General features: G+C 38.4%; 2 protein-coding genes and 2 long non-coding RNA genes across 5 annotated transcripts in view; 3 read left to right on the plus strand and 1 right to left on the minus strand.

The window, feature by feature from the left end:
- The window catches only part of LOC103510229 (neural-cadherin), a gene marked incomplete at its 5' end in the record, with an annotated part of 45,398 nt that extends 36,803 nt beyond the window's left edge, over positions 1 to 8,595 (plus strand). Inside the window, 9 exons of the mRNA XM_026824343.1 lie at positions 180 to 323; positions 738 to 1,009; positions 1,471 to 1,616; positions 4,873 to 5,197; positions 5,692 to 5,930; positions 6,464 to 6,664; positions 6,873 to 7,043; positions 7,604 to 7,748; positions 7,875 to 8,595. Coding sequence (XP_026680144.1) covers positions 180 to 323; positions 738 to 1,009; positions 1,471 to 1,616; positions 4,873 to 5,197; positions 5,692 to 5,930; positions 6,464 to 6,664; positions 6,873 to 7,043; positions 7,604 to 7,740 — 1,635 coding nt within the window. The remainder of the gene's footprint in view (positions 1 to 179; positions 324 to 737; positions 1,010 to 1,470; positions 1,617 to 4,872; positions 5,198 to 5,691; positions 5,931 to 6,463; positions 6,665 to 6,872; positions 7,044 to 7,603; positions 7,749 to 7,874) is intronic.
- Positions 8,596 to 9,409: 814 nt separating this feature from the next.
- LOC113467876 lies at positions 9,410 to 12,725 on the plus strand. Its single transcript, XR_003391807.1, has 2 exons — positions 9,410 to 10,200; positions 12,438 to 12,725. It is a non-coding gene; the product is annotated as an uncharacterized LOC113467876 (long non-coding RNA).
- Positions 12,726 to 12,867: 142 nt separating this feature from the next.
- On the minus strand, positions 12,868 to 14,484 carry LOC113467877. 2 transcript variants are annotated; one of them, XR_003391809.1, is made up of 3 exons: positions 13,988 to 14,162; positions 13,524 to 13,822; positions 12,868 to 13,370 (listed from the first exon to the last, which is right to left on the minus strand). It is a non-coding gene; the product is annotated as an uncharacterized LOC113467877 (long non-coding RNA). The 2 variants fall into 2 exon arrangements; XR_003391808.1 differs by lacking the exon at positions 12,868 to 13,370 and adding an exon at positions 14,243 to 14,484 and having other exon boundaries at positions 13,402 to 13,822; positions 13,988 to 14,084.
- A 1,444-nt stretch (positions 14,485 to 15,928) lies between these two features.
- On the plus strand, positions 15,929 to 17,913 carry LOC103510231 (neural-cadherin-like). The gene is made up of 4 exons (XM_026824336.1): positions 15,929 to 15,951; positions 16,459 to 16,691; positions 17,185 to 17,355; positions 17,903 to 17,913. Exons 1-4 carry the CDS (start codon positions 15,929 to 15,931, stop codon positions 17,911 to 17,913), a joined length of 438 nt encoding a protein of 145 aa, XP_026680137.1.
- The last annotated feature ends 371 nt before the right edge of the window (positions 17,914 to 18,284 follow it).

An 18,284-nucleotide genomic window follows, 5' to 3' on the forward strand; every position in this document is an offset into this window, starting at 1 on the left:
GACCCGGCCATAAGTCTATTAAGTGGAGAACATTTGTAGCCACCATTTAAGTATGCCTAACACATTGAATATTCCTTATTAATCCTAGACCTAATATTTTGCCTATTTGCCCTTAGACTCAACACGTATCCCGTAGTAAGCTGGACTTATTCAAGGAGAAGTTGGCGAGTCTGCTCAAGGTAGACCTTGAGAATGTGGATGTTTTCAGTGTACAGTTGAGAAGGAAGAACCCCCCTCTGACTGACATTCGGTTCTCCGCTCATTCCTCGCCCTATTATAAACCGGTCAAACTAAACGGACTTGTACTTATGCATAGAGAAGAGGTATGTTAAATACTGCTAGGAATAATTTGGGTTTACCTTGCATTTGTTGACCCATTGACTTTGTTTCTAGAAGCTAAAACTGTTCGTCTTTAATAATGCTGAAAATGTATTGGAACTTGCACATCGCATGCCTTTGTGCACACGCCATAAAAATAGTGGAAAGTACAGGATTGAATAATCCGATCGTCTCCTCTTTTTAACTCGGATTCTATCTTGGTTCTACCCGCATAGAATACCATTTTGGTCACGGTACTTGGGTGGAAATCATTGATCATTAAAAAGGGGCTGTGTACAGGGGAAACAGTGAGAAATTCAGGTAAACACAATGGTGGTGTACTGAACTTTGTATTCCGAGTTATAGGTATAACGAGTTGTGATAACGATGAATTATAATATTTTTTCAAACTTTCCCAGATTGAGAAAGAGGTCGGTATCAACATCACCATGGTGGGTATAGACGAGTGTCTCTACGAGAATCTCAACTGCGAGGGTTCCTGTACGAATAACCTGGAGATCTCGAATCTCCCCTACATGGTGAACGCTAACAAGACTGCCCTGGTGGGAGTCAGAGTGGAGGTAGTAGGTGAATGTACGTGTGGTGCTAGGAACTTCAGCAAGCCAGAGTCCTGTAGGAACACACCGTGCCATAACGGAGGCAGATGTATCGAGGGAAAATATGAACCAAGGTATGTGTGCCTTATCTTCTTTTCCTTATTTCATAAAATCAGTTTGTTCCATCTATAATTTTGAGGGGAAAAGTTAAGTGTATCATCGCCGTTTTTATTTTGTAGCAATGAAACAATTGGTGCATTAGACTCATGTGGTCTGTAATTCTGTATCGTATCATACCCATCACATAGTATATCTTCATCAGATGGGCGATAAAGGACACAAAACTTTCCATTTAGATGCTCAACACAAGAGCACCGTCATAGAAAGTAACGCTTTACTTACTTACTTTCCGTGTCCGGATCACCACATTTTCAGAACTTGTGTCTCCAGTAGGTGGCCACGGCCAATCCTTTGGCGTTTGCAAAACCACAAAAACCCCAAAAATCGCTAGAAATCACCCAAGTACTTACATCACCCAAATTCAAGTATATATACCATTTCACTCACCTTTCCCCACCTCCATTTCACCCCTCAGTTGTTCGTGTCCCGCTGGCTACTCAGGGCCGCGATGTCAGCAGACGACTCGTAGCTTCAGCAAAGATGGATGGGCATGGTATGCTCCTTTGGAAATGTGTGATCAGAGTCACTTGTCCCTCGAGTTCATCACTAAACACAGCGATGGTAAGAGAATATTACAAGTTTTTTTTTTTTTTTTTTTTTTTATTTTGTTACTGATTTTCCTTTTCAAAATGAAACTTTGAGATGTCTAAGCATGGTGCAATAAGTAACACTGGATAGTTGGCATGGTTACTTGCTAGCAGGGTGTTGGGCTGGTGAGCATTAGGTATTAAACAAAAGTACCTACTTCTTAAATATCCAGCTCTACAAACCAACCCAAATGGTGGTCCATTAAGTATTAGGTCATAGAGTTTAATTGGACATGGGTACATACTTTCATAATCTGTCTCCCTCCTTCTTCTCTTTCTCTTCCTCCTCCTCCTCCTCTTCCTCCTTCCCATTTCTTCCTCTTGTCCCCTTCCTCCTCACCATCACTCTAATTACCTTCCTCCTTTTCCCTACTCAGTTTTCGACTGCCAACAGTTCAATGAGTTTCTCGCGTTATTTTTAATGAGTTACGTACACATTTTAAGATTTTTAGTGAGGAGAGTTTTACCCTCCATTCGGCAACAAGCTACTCTCCTAAAAACGGCGATGAAAATCGCATCTTTTTTTTTTACTGTATTGAAAATTGAAACACTTCCTTGTTCACTTTTTCAATGGTATTTAACATCCTCTTTCAATTGTAAATTAACACGGTCCTGTTATTATTTTTTCCAGGTTGTATGGATGACGTGAGAGTGGAGGGCAAGTTCCTACCTCTGCCCCCCGCCCAGAACGGCACCCAATGGGGCCAAGCCACCATGGCTAGGAATTTAGAAAAGGGATGCCCATCTAATAAACCCTGCACCAATGTCCTATGTCCGGATCCATTTGAATGTGTTGACCTGTGGAATGAGTTTGAGTGCACGTAAGTTACTTCCCATCTCCCAGGGTAGGGTACTGGAACAGGGTTAATATGTTGATGATGTTACAAAGTCAAATGAAGAAGTTATATTATTCTTTGTTTTGGTTTGATTCTTGTTGGTGGTAAAACTGTTACTTAAAAGGACTGGACGATGGGGAGTGGCATAGGATAGATATCTTCTGGGATAATGAGGTGAGTAGATACCCTTTTTATGGTGATCTCTTTAGCCTAGTGCTTTCTCCCGATAACCTCAACTAGCCAGAATGGGGCTGTGGGGCCAAGAAAAGCCAGTAGCACGCGATTGAGCAGATGATAAAGACCTGTCTCGGTGGCTTAGTGATCAGTACACTTGGCAAACATTAGGGCTTGGGTTAGATCCCACCCGAGGTATGGAATTTCATCCTCATTTATTTGAAAATTTGGCCAGTTGACCACATAATAATGGAGCTTTAAGGGTTAGGTGGTAGAGAACGCCTCCGACGTTTACCTCGCCTAGTGGTTACCTTCCACTCAAGAGTCTTTTAAACCTTTGATCTTACCTACTTAATATGGATTCCAGCTTCCAGTCGATATCGATCGACTATAGTGTAGACGTACCTTTACGTTTACATAATTTATTCTGTTCTGTATGATAAATATTCCATTCTATTCTGTATTTGATGATAAATATTCTATTCTATTCTCCAGAACGTTCGTCTCGTGGTAGATTTCTGCAAGTCAGCGGTGATAACAGAGTCCGAGGATGCCTCCGTGTCGCATGGCATGTCTGGATTATTAGAGAGATTTTGAAGCTCCCAATAATTCAGTACGATAACTACCTAACTATAACATTCTGTTTTTTGTTTTTTCTGCTCACGTTCAAAAGCACAAAATTGGAATATTATGGTTGCAGTAATGGTTACCAATAAACTCCAAAACTACTATTTACATCTTGTACGAAAGTGTTTTTACTGCTGTCTGACCGAAAAAAAAAACAAAGAACACGAAGGCTACATCTAGTCAGTTTTCAGTTTTGTTATTACCACCGTCCATTTCCCATTGCATTTTCTTCACGTAGTACCCATTTATACCTATTATTATTTCATTTCATTATTTGTGCACGCGTAGAACGTATTTATTTATTTTTCTCGTTTTTCTTTTCTCTCTCCCCTTTCCACCTTTCTCCGCGTCCCTTTCTCCTAACTTCTTCCCGACTTCACAATTATCCTATGACCTTTTCATTTTCTCTTTCCCTTGTCTAACCTTTATATTTCTCGTGTCTCCCGTCTCTTCTTCCCACTTCTATATAACTCCTCATTCCCATTATTTTCCGACTATTTGTTTCTGTTCTACCTTATTTTTCACTCTTGTCTCTCCCATTCCACAATTTTCATTTTTATTCCTAATTCTATCTCCTCTTATTCTTCGTCATCGCTTTGAAACATTTCTTTTTAATTTCTATTTCTTCTGTTTCAAACCCCTTCTCTTTTCCATCTTCTTCTGCTTTTTCTTGTTCTTCCATATCTCTTTTTCCCCTTTTCTCCTTCTTTCTAACCTAAAAACTTTTTCGATCCCTTGGTCACATATTCTCCTTTCACCTCCAATGTTTTTCCAATCTCCTCTTTCTTTCCCCTAATCCCTGTACTTCCTATCTTCCCTTTTATCCCAATTTTCGCCCAATCTTCTTCTCTTCCTTTCCCCTAATCCTTCCCGTCATCTCCACACTCCGCATCCACTTTCCACACCTCCAGTTGTCCGGATGGGTTTCACGCTCAGGGCGTGGAGTGCCTCAACGAGAACGAGTGTGAGTACTCGCCTTGCGAGAACCGTGGCGTATGCGTGGACTATGCGGACGAGAGACGCTATGAATGCGTTTGCCCGCACAGCTACACGGGTCTCCATTGCGAACTCCGCCTGCAGGAGTCTGGCTTCATTACGCCGTCACGGGACTTTATCCTGGCTGTGGTCAGTTGTTGTCTCCTCCTCTTGTGTAAGTAGCCTTGTCCCGGCCCGGCACCGGGGGGACTGGGGAATTCAGTACTTATTATTTTATTTTTATTTACATTAGTTATTTTATTATTGTTTATTTTCAATTTTATTTATTTTTATACCGCTAGATACCTGTTATTATTTTGTAGATTTAGTTTTGGCTCTTCAAAAGACGATAAGGCCATCCACTCATTATCTGGTAGAACTGACAGGTGCACCTGATCAGTTCCGCGTGTCTACCTGATACCTGATGAGCACACATTATCAGGTAGACCTGACGGGTGGACCTGATCAGGTGTACCTGATAGTTAGTGGCTGGCCTAAGACCTCAGTTGTCACACTTCCCTCTTATTTTGAAGATGTGACTTCTGTCTCTATTTTCACACCACAACCACATGAAAATAATATAAAAGTTTCAACTAACATTGAATTTGAATTGCCCAGGTACTCTCCTATACAACGGACCCATAGTAGCTCCAGAACCAGAAGAGACTCTAGTGTCCGACTTCATCTCACTCGAGTTAGAACGAGGTCACCCGAGACTCCTGATAGACTTCGGCTCTGGGACTCTCGAACTCAAAGTGAAAACCAAGAAGACGCTGGACGATGACTTCTTCCCGACTTCACAATTATCCTGTGACCTTTTCATTTTCTCTTTCCCTTGTCTAACCTTTATATTCTCCCGTCTCTTCTTCCCACTTCTATATAACTTCCTCATTCCCATTATTTTCCTACTATTTGTTTCTGTTCTACCTTATTTTTCACTCTTGTCTCTCCCATTCCACAATTTTCATTTTTATTCCTAATTCTGTCTCCTCTTATTCTTCGTCATCGCTTTGAAACATTTCTTTTCTTCTGTTTCAAACCTCTTTTCTATTTTCCATCATCTTCTCTTTCTTCTTGTTCTTAATATTTTCCCTTTCCTATATCCTCCGTCTTTCTAAACCCTTCACCTTTTTCGGCTCCTTTGTCCCATATTTTCCTTTTAAACTTCTTCGTTCCTCTCACCCTAATCTTCGTGCCGTTTTTCGCCCAATCTTCTCTTTCTTTCCCCTAATTCTTCCTTTCATTCGTTCCTCTCACCCCTAATCTTCGTCCCTTTTATCCCGATTTTCGCCCAATCTCCTCTTTCTTTCCCCTAATCCTTCTACCTTCCATCGTCCGTTTTATCCCGATATTCGCCCAATCTTTCTTTCTCCTAATCCTTCCCATCACCTCCACACACTCCCTACCTCGACACACTCCCTATCTCCACACCTCCAGTTGTCCGGATGGGTTTCACGCTCAGGGCGTGGAATGCCTCAACGAGAACGAGTGCGAGTACTCGCCTTGCGAGAACCGTGGCGTATGCGTGGACTATGCGGACGAGAGACGCTACGAATGCATTTGTCCGCATAGCTACACGGGTCTTCATTGCGAACTCCGCCTGCAGGAGTCTGGCTTCATTACGCCGTCACGGGACTTTATCCTGGCTGTGGTCAGTTGTTGTCTCCTCCTCTTGTGTAAGTAGCCTTGTCCCGGCCCGGCCCGGCACCGGGGGGACTGGGGAATTCAGTACTTATTTTTTTATTTTTATTTTCATTAGTTATTTTATTATTGTTTATTTTCAATTTTATTTATTTTTATACCGCTAGATACCTGTTATTATTTTGTAGATTTAGTTTTGGACTTTTGGAATGGATTTAATGCAACTTTTTTATCTTGGCAGATTGGTAGATTATGTTTCTTCCACTCAAAATCGGGGTTTCAAAGGCTTTAAGGGAGTATTCTTAAACTGTGACTTTTTTCCAACCTAGGGTTCGCTCAAACTAATGAGGACAATAATTTCAGAAAATTAAGCAGAACGATGAAATTAGTTGAAAAACAATGTCTAAAATGCAATTAAATTTACAACTTTCCCAACTTTTTGGGAAAATGAATAATACCATGAGACTGCAAACCCGTAGGTTTCAAATAAGCTATCTCCTACTCCTACTCACTATTTAACCCTTACCACGCCACTAATTCCAACTCATTAACCCTTTCACTCCCCTAGTCCTAGTGTTGGTGTTCGTGGTGTACAGCCGAAGACGCGAGGCACATATCAAGTACCCTGGCCCTGATGATGACGTCAGAGAGAATATTATCAATTATGATGACGAGGGAGGTGGTGAGGATGACATGACGGCGTTTGACATTACGCCCCTCCAGATACCCATAGGCGGACCTCACCCTGAGATGAACAACAAGATACCTTGTAAGTAACAAAGTGCTTTGTAAGTAACGATATAACAAGGTACCTTGTAAGTACGAGGGAGAAGAATTCGTATACATACCTTAAGTAATGGATCCTTAAATCCAGTGACTAGACCCTTGACAAATGTAGTGTGCCGGAAGTTTTGAAGAAATCCCACCCCATTCTCTAGGACCAAGTCTCTCACCTCTTCAATTTCTCCTATTTTCAGACGGACTCGGGCCCATGCCGATGGGGGTTGAACCCAACGTGGGCATCTTCATTGAGGAGCATAAGAAGCGAGCAGATGCAGATCCCAATGCTCCCCCATTCGATGATCTAAGGAACTATGCCTACGAGGGTGGTGGCAGTACAGCTGGCTCTCTCTCCTCTCTCGCTTCCGGTGAGTAGATATGTTAGGTGGCAGAGAATGTCTCAGGTTTTAGCATAAGAAGTGAGCGGAGTATAGTGGTTAATGGGCAGAGACTATCTGTTCGGTATGGGTAAAAGGGCGCTAGGTTTTTTTACATGGAAAAGGAGTCTTTAGAATATTTGGAACAGGAAATCGGAAGGTTGAACTTGCGAATTCGGTGCTTGGAATGGACCTAAATTCAGAATCTCAATGGGAGCTAGGCCGTGGTAACTTTGGTGTACGATCAGCATGTTCTTTGCTGTATCGAACGATGGGACTATCTTATACTGGGAACCCAAGGACTATCTTGACATTACGAGGGCCGAGTTGTAGGCAAGTAATGGGTAAATACGCGACACGACACTATCTATTACAATAATGTTCCTAACTAAGGCCGTTCCGAATACGAATCTTATCTATTTAGCATAAAAATCGGCCACGGCGGGAATCGAACTCGCGACCTAGCGCCTACAAAGTAGACGCTTCTTGTGTATGGAAACAAAACTACATCACTAAGGTTGGTTAATAAAATAAACGAATTTGTTTCGCAGGCACGGATGATGAGGAGCAAGAGTTTGATTACCTGGGAGCCTGGGGTCCCCGGTTCGATAAGCTGGCTGACATGTATGGCCAGGAACCTGAGAGTGACCTGGAGGATGAAGAGGAAGAAGAAGAGGACGATGTGTAAGATGTATCCTTAACTATCCTTAATATCTCCCCCTCCTAACTATCCTTATGTCTCTTCCTATGTCCAGATTATTTTCCACTCTTCTCCCTTCTATAACTCCCTAGATCTCCCACGATCTAACTCCTAAATCCCTCCTTTACTATCCTTAATATCTCCCCCTCCTAACTATCCTTAATATCTCCCCCTCCTAACTATCCTTAATATCTCCCCCTCCTAACTATCCTTATGTCTCTTCCCTCCCGTCTCTTCCTATGTCCAGATTATTTTCCACTCTTCTCCCTTCTATAACTCCCTAGATCTCCCACGATCTAACTCCTAAATCCCTCCTTTTTTTTCTTCTCTATATCACTCCCTCTCCCTCTCTGACTCACTCTCCCCCTCCCTCTCGCATACCAAAGATAAGAGGTTGCATTTGGGTGTTGTTTTTGTTGATGGTATTGTTAATATGTAGCACTATAAAACGACGTTTAAAACTTATGCAATTTGAAGCCACATTTAGAGCTACACATTTATGTGTTCTACTCAATACAATCTCACTCATTCTCCTCCTCGCCCTCCCCCCACTGCCCTTTCCTCCCTACTGATCTTACCCATCATATTCGATCAATATACATAGTTCTCTCCCTTCGATCAAATCATCTGCCATTGTAATGATCAAAGGTATTTTAATCTATGATCAAAATTTCCGCGCATCAAAAGGTCACTCTATACTGAGCTCAATCTAGTCCTTACGTTTTAAGTTTTTGATTATTTTTTTATTTAAGTTGAACTTATCCATTGTATTATTTTTATTTGCAATTTTATCCTATTTATAATTTTTGAACAAGATGCATTCACTGTAAGTATTTTCCCCTGTTTGCCCTTCGTTTTTGTTTATTCCCCCCTTGGCCCTGTTTTTATTTTAATTTTTTGGTTCGTGTGAATATTAGGTATCAGTGCCTGTTACGTACAGGTCCCCCCTTTTAATTCGTCCCTGCCACTTTGGCAACTAGTAACTTGTTAAATTTCTAGTTTGGTGATTTGAACCTGACTAATGACATTTGTATTTGAAGCAAATACTCGTATACGTATTCATGATGGTGAATTTCATACATTGAGTCGTTAAATGAATATTATTCAGGCACTGGAACGTATACCTAATAAGATCATAACTGTGTAAAAATATTAAACTTATACATAAAATAGTAACTCATTATTAAACTTACGATAGAATAAGTTTAAGTCTTAGATTTATATTACATAGAACAATTTATGATAATTAATCCATATCAGCATATTGACTTGTGGGCTTTGAAATTTTTTTACCGTGTGTCAATTATAAAATTCAGTTTACAGGTACTCGGGAATGTTTGAAGAAACTTTGGGACATATATTATGTACTAACATTCGTGCCTCTTTTTCCTCACCTCCCTCTCTTTCAGACAACCTTCAATTTGTTAACTATTCCTTTACTTTGAAGTGCTCCACCTATTCGACCTAATAAGACCTAGGGCAACCTAGAGGTATCGGCAGGAACGATGTACTGTTCGTAAGTGTTAAACAGTCTTATAAAGGAAAAAAGTTTTAAGATAAAGATCCCACTCAAGTCGCGTTTCAAAGCTCACCAAGTTTTGTGTTGACCCATTATTATTTTGTTTCAATATGCTATTCGACCTAATAAGACCTAGGGCAACCTAGCTGTATCGGCAGGAACGATGTACTGTCCGTAAGTGTTAAACAGTCTTATAAAAGGAAAAAGTTTTAAGATAAAGATCCCACTCAAGTCGCGTTTCAAAGCTCACCAAGTTTTGTGTTGACCCATTATTATTTTGTTTCAATATTAAGAACAGTATTCATTTTGCCATGTCATTTAATATTTATACATTCTCCATTCTGTTCTCTTGGAATTGGTCTCTGCTTTAAAAGAATCTTTGAAGTATGAAAGCATTAGTCTCTGATGGGAAAGAATCTATGAAGGCATAGTGGTCAAGGCGCTCACATGGTAATCTGGAGGGTGCGGGTTCAATACCGGGATTATTTCCCCTAATTTGTTAATCCGACCACATAATTTTAGAGCTTTATGTTTGGTCTGGAACAAAAGATTCTATTTATTAAAAACAATAAAGAACCCAATTTCATGAGAACATGATGTCATTGATCTCGTTAGGTTTAATACAAAAAATAAAACGCAAAAATAACTAGAAGGTTATTGAAATAAAAAATTAAAGATATTTAATTTGAAAATGACAGTCAATGAATTAAGACTGAAGTTTAATTTTTATTTATACTAGTTCTTTGTAATTTATGTATTTGTGTAAAATATACTTATGTAATTTTCATTCTTTATTATTTAATTTGATGTAATGTACACGAATCCCTGCTCCTTTATAAACAATATTAGAACAATTGTAACCTATAGCAAACACTTTACAAAGTTTCATTTCAAGCATAAATTAAACATTTTCTAAATAAACAATTCAGGTATTCTATCAGTTCCAACCGCCAACCCTTTTTCACAGGTCTAGCCCGCTTTTTCTTACTAAAATATTTCACGCATTGCTTTATTGAGCCTTTGTGCTATTTTTTGTGTCAGTTTACCTGTTTTTTTTTTTGTGTCAGTGTGATGTGTTTACATTCTACCTTCACTCATTTTGGCCATTAGGATTGAGGATTGTCCAACGCTTCTCTACACTAGGACAAACCGTTCTTGAGATATTTTGTATACCACCTTTTCCCATTTAAACCTGTAGTACACACATACATACATATCGCTCTAGGGCAAACCGTTCTTGAGATATTTTGTATACCACCTTTTCCCATTTAAACCTGTAGTACACACATACATACATACATACACACACACATACATACATACATACGTACAGACCATGGGCTAAAAATCACTTTTTTGACATCAGGGGATCCCAAAACGGATATTTCCAACCATTTCCCGATTTTGAAAATTTGGACCGATTGCAATACTTTCATTACTAGTATAGCTCCGCTATACTGTAGTAATAGAAAGTAAAAAATAAAGCAAACTTTAAAACTCACATTTTAGTGTAGCACATTGCATAATTAAAAAATTATCAGGCTATTTTATTGAATCTAGAAATGTGAATAGTCTATTCCAGTGTTTCTTAATTGGTGTTCCGCGGAACCCCTGGGGTTCCGCGAGCTGACGGCAAGGGTTCCGCGAGATATTTTGGAAAAATCATATAGGTCTGAGTAACATGAACAGCACAGGGTTTCCTCTCTTAACGAATGAAGGTGCTTCCTCTTTTTGAGTGAGCGAAAATAGAGTGGACTTTTTGGCTAGTTATGGCCGATTTGGTCGATGGTCAAGCTACCATGACAATGATTTATTTCAATATTAGACAACTTGGTATCCCTTTTATAAACAGATTTATTTTCACACGTACCTATTTCTTACTAATCTCATCCCCTGAACAAATGAATGCCAGATTATATGAGGGATCACATTTTTTTTTCATTAGCAAAACTCTAGGACGTTTTCCCCCTTTGTAGGTAAAGGGGGGAAATTTAATTTAATCTATTTTTTCCCATATTTTCTGAAATGACATTCCCATTTAAACTTAAAGAGCTCTAGGCACTTATTTCAATTTTCCAGCACAGATATGACAGGCTTATTGCCTATTCAAACAATTAACAGGAGCTCTTCCGGAAAATTACTTCGAACCTACAACTGCCAGCCTAGTTAGCTTAGAACGTAGCGCGTCTGCCTTGTAAGCGCTAGGTCGCGGGTTTGATTCCCGCCCAGGGCGGATTTTATCCTAAGGGTCGTTCTCGGAACGGCTGGCTTTCTCCTATCCGATCCTCCTTCTCTCAATCTCTCTTCGTTTTAGGGACGATAAGACTTTAGCAGTTAGATTTCCCTCTATTAAACCTTTAGGGGGGAAAAAACTACAAGTGTATGTAAAATACTTAGAGTACCCAATACGGTAGGTAGGTACCTATTGATATTCTACACAAACTAACCTATGTAACAATAAAATTTATGCTAATAGATAGATAGTAAACATACGTAAACAATGTTCATTTTATCTCGTTTCAATATTAAGAACAGTATTCATTTTGCCATGTCATTTAATATTTATACATTCTCCATTCTGTTCTCTTGGAATTGGTCTCTGCTTTAAAAGAATCTTTGAAGTATGAAAGCATTAGTCTCTGATGGAAAAGAATCTATGAAGGCATAGTGGTCAAGGCGCTCACATGGTAATCTGGAGGGTGCGGGTTCAATACCGGGATTATTTCCCCTAATTTGTTAATCCGACCACATAATTTTAGAGCTTTATGTTTGGTCTGGAACAAAAGATTCTATTTATTAAAAACAATAAAGAACCCAATTTCATGAGAACATGATGTCATTGATCTCGTTAGGTTTAATACAAAAAATAAAACGCAAAAATAACTAGAAGGTTATTGAAATAAAAAATTAAAGATATTTAATTTGAAAATGACAGTCAATGAATTAAGACTGAAGTTTAATTTTTATTTATACTAGTTCTTTGTAATTTATGTATTTGTGTAAAATATACTTATGTAATTTTCATTCTTTATTATTTAATTTGATGTAATGTACACGAATCCCTGCTCCTTTATAAACAATATTAGAACAATTGTAACCTATAGCAAACACTTTACAAAGTTTCATTTCAAGCATAAATTAAACATTTTCTAAATAAACAATTCAGGTATTCTCAATTTGATATTTCTAAATGATTTTATTGAATAATCTAAATTAATTGTATCATGTGTAACATTTTCAGTTCAGCACAAACAAGAACATTTTCAGTTGGTTTTGAAATTAGTTCCTAAGAACAATATCGGTTCCGATTGGCCGGAAATAAACCTCCAGCTTAAACTTCCACAGGGGAAAAACGAAAGCTTTTTTTAGCATTTTTCCTGTAATCTTCAAAGAAAAGTGAACATTTGAAACTTGTCCATTGTGACACATTTTCATGAATTCTAAAAGAACCACAACCATCTCACTATCTTACAAGTACATCTAGTTCAATTCAAATTAAATTGACTTATCATTTATTAAACATTATTAATAATATTATTCATTGCACTTATTTGTTTGCACTCTCAATTAAAGTTTACCTATTTCATACCAGTTTTGTGAATTAATTTTTAAATTATTAGATTTAGATTTTTGTAAGTATAACTCATTGCCCAACTTTTGTTTTTGCGAAACCGACAATTCTTGTATTTGTTGTGAGTAATCTCATATATTTTTCAAAATCACTGACATACGGATCCGTTGAATTGAGATTTTTTTTCCCCAAGTTGGAATCATTTATCCTTTCTTTTTTATTATTTTAGAATCAAATATAGAACGTGTTTCAGTAATAATTAGGCATAATTTTCGTCTTAGTAAAATTACACTAGGGGCTGTTCACGTTTAGTTCCACTTTAGTGCAAGTAAGCACATCAGCCTCGAGATAACCAATGTTCTATTAGTCGAGGTACCTGGTGATTTTTTCACTTAAGCCTTTGTTAAGCTCAAATCTGAAAACGGATATCATGATACGTTTGAATTATGTATATCATAGGCTCACAGGCCATCCTGAACGAAGAATGATGGTAATTTAATATTAGAACATGTAATATAGTCAAAATACCTACGTATGAAATTTTACATTTTTCGTGTTAAGCTCAAATCTGAAAACGGATATCATGATACGTTTGAATTATGTATATCATAGGCTCATAGGCCATCCTGAACGAAGAATGATGGTAATTTAATATTAGAACATGTAATATAGTCAAAATACCTACGTATGAAATTTTACATTTTTCATTCATGGGTTTTCATTTGAAATTTGTATACAATAAAATATAAATTAATACTGTAATAAATATTATTAAAAAATTCAACAATATAATTTATTATATCATAAAATAATTTAGTTCTGTAAGATTTGCACATACTCAAAGAAATCTCATTTTACTATTCAAAATTTTACTTTGTTTAGTTTTTTAATTAGGTCTTGAAGTCACTATTTTTAATTATTTATTATTTTAAGTATTTGATTTTTATTTGTTTTGTACGAAAAAATTAATAGAGGGAAACCTGCATATATCCAATACAATATGGAGAACATAGTTACAATTGATCAGTTGCGCTTACTTGGGTCATGTTTCAAAGTCATAGAGCAGAAAAAATGAGGACCAACGAAATTTTTCTTTTTCTTCTACGACTCATTTGTTTTGTACGAAAAAATTAATAGAGGGAAACCTGCATATATCCAATACAATATGGAGAACATACTGAACATAGTTACAATTACATATGTACGTGCTTTATAAGGAAAAGCTACCTAGATTGCTACTAGCTGTATACCACCTGTATACAGCTTTATAGGTCCTCCTATGTCCCAAGGTAAAGCTATTGCTACTAGATCCCGATATCACCCTAGTATAACTTCTTTTCCACAATATGTACGTGCTTTATAAGGAAAAGCTACCTACATTGCTACTAGCTGTATACCACCTGCATACAGCTTTATAGGTCCTCCTATGTCCCAAGGTAAAGCTATTGCTACTAGATCCCGATATCACCCTAGTATAAGTTCTTTTCCACAAAAACAGATCCATGAAAAATACTTACATATTATCACTCCCTTATTTTAGTTTTAGTTGACTGCCATTTTATTTTAATGTTGATTTCTCTCTTGCCATGTTTTATTTTATCCTTGAATTATTTCATAATTTTTTGTTCGTTTTCAAATAACTTCTTTTATTTGCTCATGAAATAAAACATCTCACTATCTTACAAGTACTTCTAGTTCAATTCAAATTAAATTGATTTATCATTTATTAAACATTATTAATAATATTATTCATTGCACTTATTTGTTTGCACTCTCAATTAAAGTTTACCTATTTCATACCAGTGCAAAATTTGGCCGGCCTTTGGCTAAAGGTAAAGTCGTGAGAAGCGCTAGTTCCTTTTGAGCTTTTTCCCTGTATAGCCCTAAATAGCGGAACTTTGGTCCAGAATAACGGCCAAACCGTGCCTTCTGGAAATAGGGCCTAAGGATATTTTTGATCTACCTACATAATTTATCAAAAAAAAAATCAATTTAATCGACCTCGATTCTTTTCTTTCAGCTTTACGATCTCGCCAACCCTGGTCTACACAAGAACTCCGTGCCCGGTTGTCCCGCCACGGAGGCTGTGTGTAATGCCCATTCCCGTCTCCACTGCTATCCCGAGCATGGTGTTTGTGTCGGCAGTATGCACACCGCCAAGTGTCAATGTCTCCCAGGCTGGTCTGGTACGGGCTGTGTTACCCCCACAAGTCCTGTTACGTTCAAGCCGCAGAGTTATATCAAGTACGCGTTGAGTTTTGAGCCAGACAAGTATACCACGCAGCTGCAGCTTAAGTTTAGAACGAGGGAAGAATTTGGAGAGTTGTTCCGTCTGAGTGATCAGCATAATAGAGAATATGCCATACTAGAGGTGAGTACTGCATATGGTGATTACGTTTTTCATACGGTCCTTCTGTCAGAGTGTCTTTTTTTTACTTAAAAAACCCCTATGGTATAGTTTGAGGATTTCATTTCATTACTTTGATTTTACAGTAGGATAACAAGAATTAATTTTCAGTGGCGTAGCGTCCATGTAGGGCGTGTATGGCGGCCATACACTCAAAAATTCCACTCAAATACCCTTCAATATTGACTTTAAAAAATTATTGTATGCTTATTAGATAGATATTGTTAAAGAAATCAGTGTCCGCCCTACACTTGGAGTTAGACCACGCTACGCCACTGTCCTTCTGTCAGAGTGTCTTTTTTTACTTAAAAAACCCCTATGGTATAGTTTGAGGATTTCATTTCATTACTTTGATTTTACAGTAGGATAACAAGAATTAATTTTGAGTTTTTGCACTTGGTTATCGACTTATTGGCATATGCGAATCCTCCCTATAAGATAAAAGAACTATCCTGTCCATATTCTTTACGTGAACTCAAATCGTTTTCTTTTTCCTCAGATCAAGGATAGCAAGCTGAGGTTCCGATACAATTTGAACAACTTGAAAACAGATGAGAAGGATATCTGGTTGAATGCCGTGGCTCTCAGATCAAGGATAGCAAGCTGAGGTTCCGATACAATTTGAACAACTTGAAAACAGATGAGAAGGATATCTGGCTGAATGCCGTGGCTGTTAATGATGGACAATGGCATTTTGTTAAGGTAAGTACCGAATTCAGCATAAAATGTTCATTTCTTTGCCTTTTCCATTATTCAGACTGGGTCAGCGCTTTTCGTCACCCTCTTAATCAGCCCTAACCAGGGTGATTGCTTTGGGCTGACATTTGGCTTTGGTTACAAATTTTACGAGCGGATGCCCTTCGCACTCAACCTTTTGCTATTTCTTTAGCAAGGGAAATTTCTATCTTGGCAGATTGGTAGATTATGTTTCTTCCACTCAAAATCGGGGTTTCAAAGGCTTTAAGGGAGTATTCTTAAACTGTGACTTTTTTCCAACCTAGGGTTCGCTCAAACTAATGAGGACAATAATTTCAGAAAATTAAGCAGAACGATGAAATTAGTTGAAAAACAATGTCTAAAATGCAAATTAAATTTACAACTTTCCCAACTTTTTGGGAAAATGAATAATACCATGAGACTGCAAACCCGTAGGTTTCAAATAAGCTATCTCCTACTCCTACCCACTATTTAACCCTTATCTCGCCACTAATTCCAACTCATTAACCCTTTCACTCCCCTAGTCCTAGTGTTGGTGTTCGTGGTGTACAGCCGAAGACGCGAGGCACATATCAAGTACCCTGGCCCTGATGATGACGTCAGAGAGAATATTATCAATTATGATGACGAGGGAGGTGGTGAGGATGACATGACGGCGTTTGACATTACGCCCCTCCAGATACCCATAGGCGGACCTCACCCTGAGATGAACAACAAGATACCTTGTAAGTTAAACCACTAGTTTAATTTAATTTTTATTGATTGTATTAAAATATTAAGCAGTAAATTGCTTTGCTTTCGGTGTCCCTGAGATAGGCATGCATGGGACATAACATAATATATTATCTCATGACTCACGATGTGAGGGTTTGAAACTTGAAAAGTTAAAACACCCACCGTGAACGCCCTAGATTCAATGTCGGAAACTTCCTAGTACCTACATACTTACCTAACCTGTAGTTTATTTTATAGTATTCTTCGGCACTATAGTATTTTTTGGAAATGAGATGACTCTGCCCGAGATTTCACTTCAGTTTTAACTTTCCTATTTGGAAACTTTGTCGAAGTAAAAATTAATTAACTGGAAATATAAAGGAGTACCTGTAGAAAAGGCCTTTCTCAAGAATTGAATGTAAATACCCTAGTATGCCTTGTAAGACATACCTCCCATTTTGTAGGACCCAGTCTCATATCCTTGAGTTTCTCCTCCACTTTCAGACGGACTCGGGCCCATGCCGATGGGGGTTGAACCTAACGTGGGCATCTTCATCGAGGAGCATAAGAAGCGAGCAGATGCAGATCCGAATGCTCCCCCATTCGATGATCTAAGGAACTATGCCTACGAGGGTGGTGGCAGTACAGCTGGCTCTCTCTCCTCTCTCGCTTCCGGTGAGTCGATAGGTTAGGTGGCAGAGAATGCCTCAGGTTTTAGCATAAGATGTGAGCGGAGTATAGTGGTTAATGGGCAGAGACTATCTGTTCGGTATGGGTAAAAGGGCGCTAGGTTTTTTTTACATGGAAAAGGAGTCTTTAGAATGTTTGGAACAGGAAATCGGAAGGCTGAACTTGCGAATTCGGTGCTTGGAATGGACCTAAATTCAGAATCTCAGTGGGAGCTAGGCCGTGGTAACTTTGGTGTACGATCAGCATGTTCTTTGCTGTATCGAACGATGGGACTATCTTGTACTGGGAACCCAAGGACTATCTTGACATTACGAGGGCCGAGTTGTAGGCAAGTAATGGGTAAATACGCGACACGACACTATCTATTACCTGAACAAATCAATGCCAGATTATATGAGGGATCACACATTTTTTCATTAGCAAAACTCTAGGACGTAGGTAAAGGGGGAAAATTTAATTTAATCTATTTTTTCCCATATTTTCTGAAATGGCATTCCCATTTAAACTCTAGGCACTTATTTCAATTTTCCAGCACAGATATGACAGGCTTATTGCCTATCCAAACAATTAACAGGAGCTCTTCCGGAAAATTACTTCAAACTTACAAGTGCCAGCCTAGTTAGCTTGGAGGGTAGCGCGTCTGCCTTGTAAGCGCTAGGTCGCGGATTTGATTCCCACCCGGGGCGGATTTTATCCTAAACATATCCTAAGGTTCGTTCTCGCAACGGCTGGCTTTCTCCTATCCGATCCTCCTTCTCTCTTCGTTTTAGGGACGATAAGACTTTAGCAGTTAGATTTCCCTCTATTAAACCTTTAGGGGGGGAAAAAACTACAAGTGTATGTAAAATACTTAGAGTACCCAATACGGTAGGTACCTACTAATATTCTACACAAACTAACCTATGTAACAATAA

This window comes from Diaphorina citri, unplaced genomic scaffold, assembly GCF_000475195.1.
Source record: "Diaphorina citri unplaced genomic scaffold, Diaci psyllid genome assembly version 1.1 scaffold576, whole genome shotgun sequence".
Classification (NCBI taxonomy): Eukaryota; Metazoa; Arthropoda; class Insecta; order Hemiptera; family Psyllidae; genus Diaphorina; species Diaphorina citri.

Excerpts from the sequence above, each read along its gene's own strand:
- LOC103510231 (XM_026824336.1), top strand. The coding sequence starts at position 15,929 with ATGGACAATGGCATTTTGTTAAG. Across the intron at positions 15,952-16,458 it reads GACAATGGCATTTTGTTAAG|ATTCCAACTCATTAACCCTT; the intron begins GTAAGTACCGAA and ends ATCTCGCCACTA. Across the intron at positions 16,692-17,184 it reads GATGAACAACAAGATACCTT|ACGGACTCGGGCCCATGCCG; the intron begins GTAAGTTAAACC and ends CTCCACTTTCAG.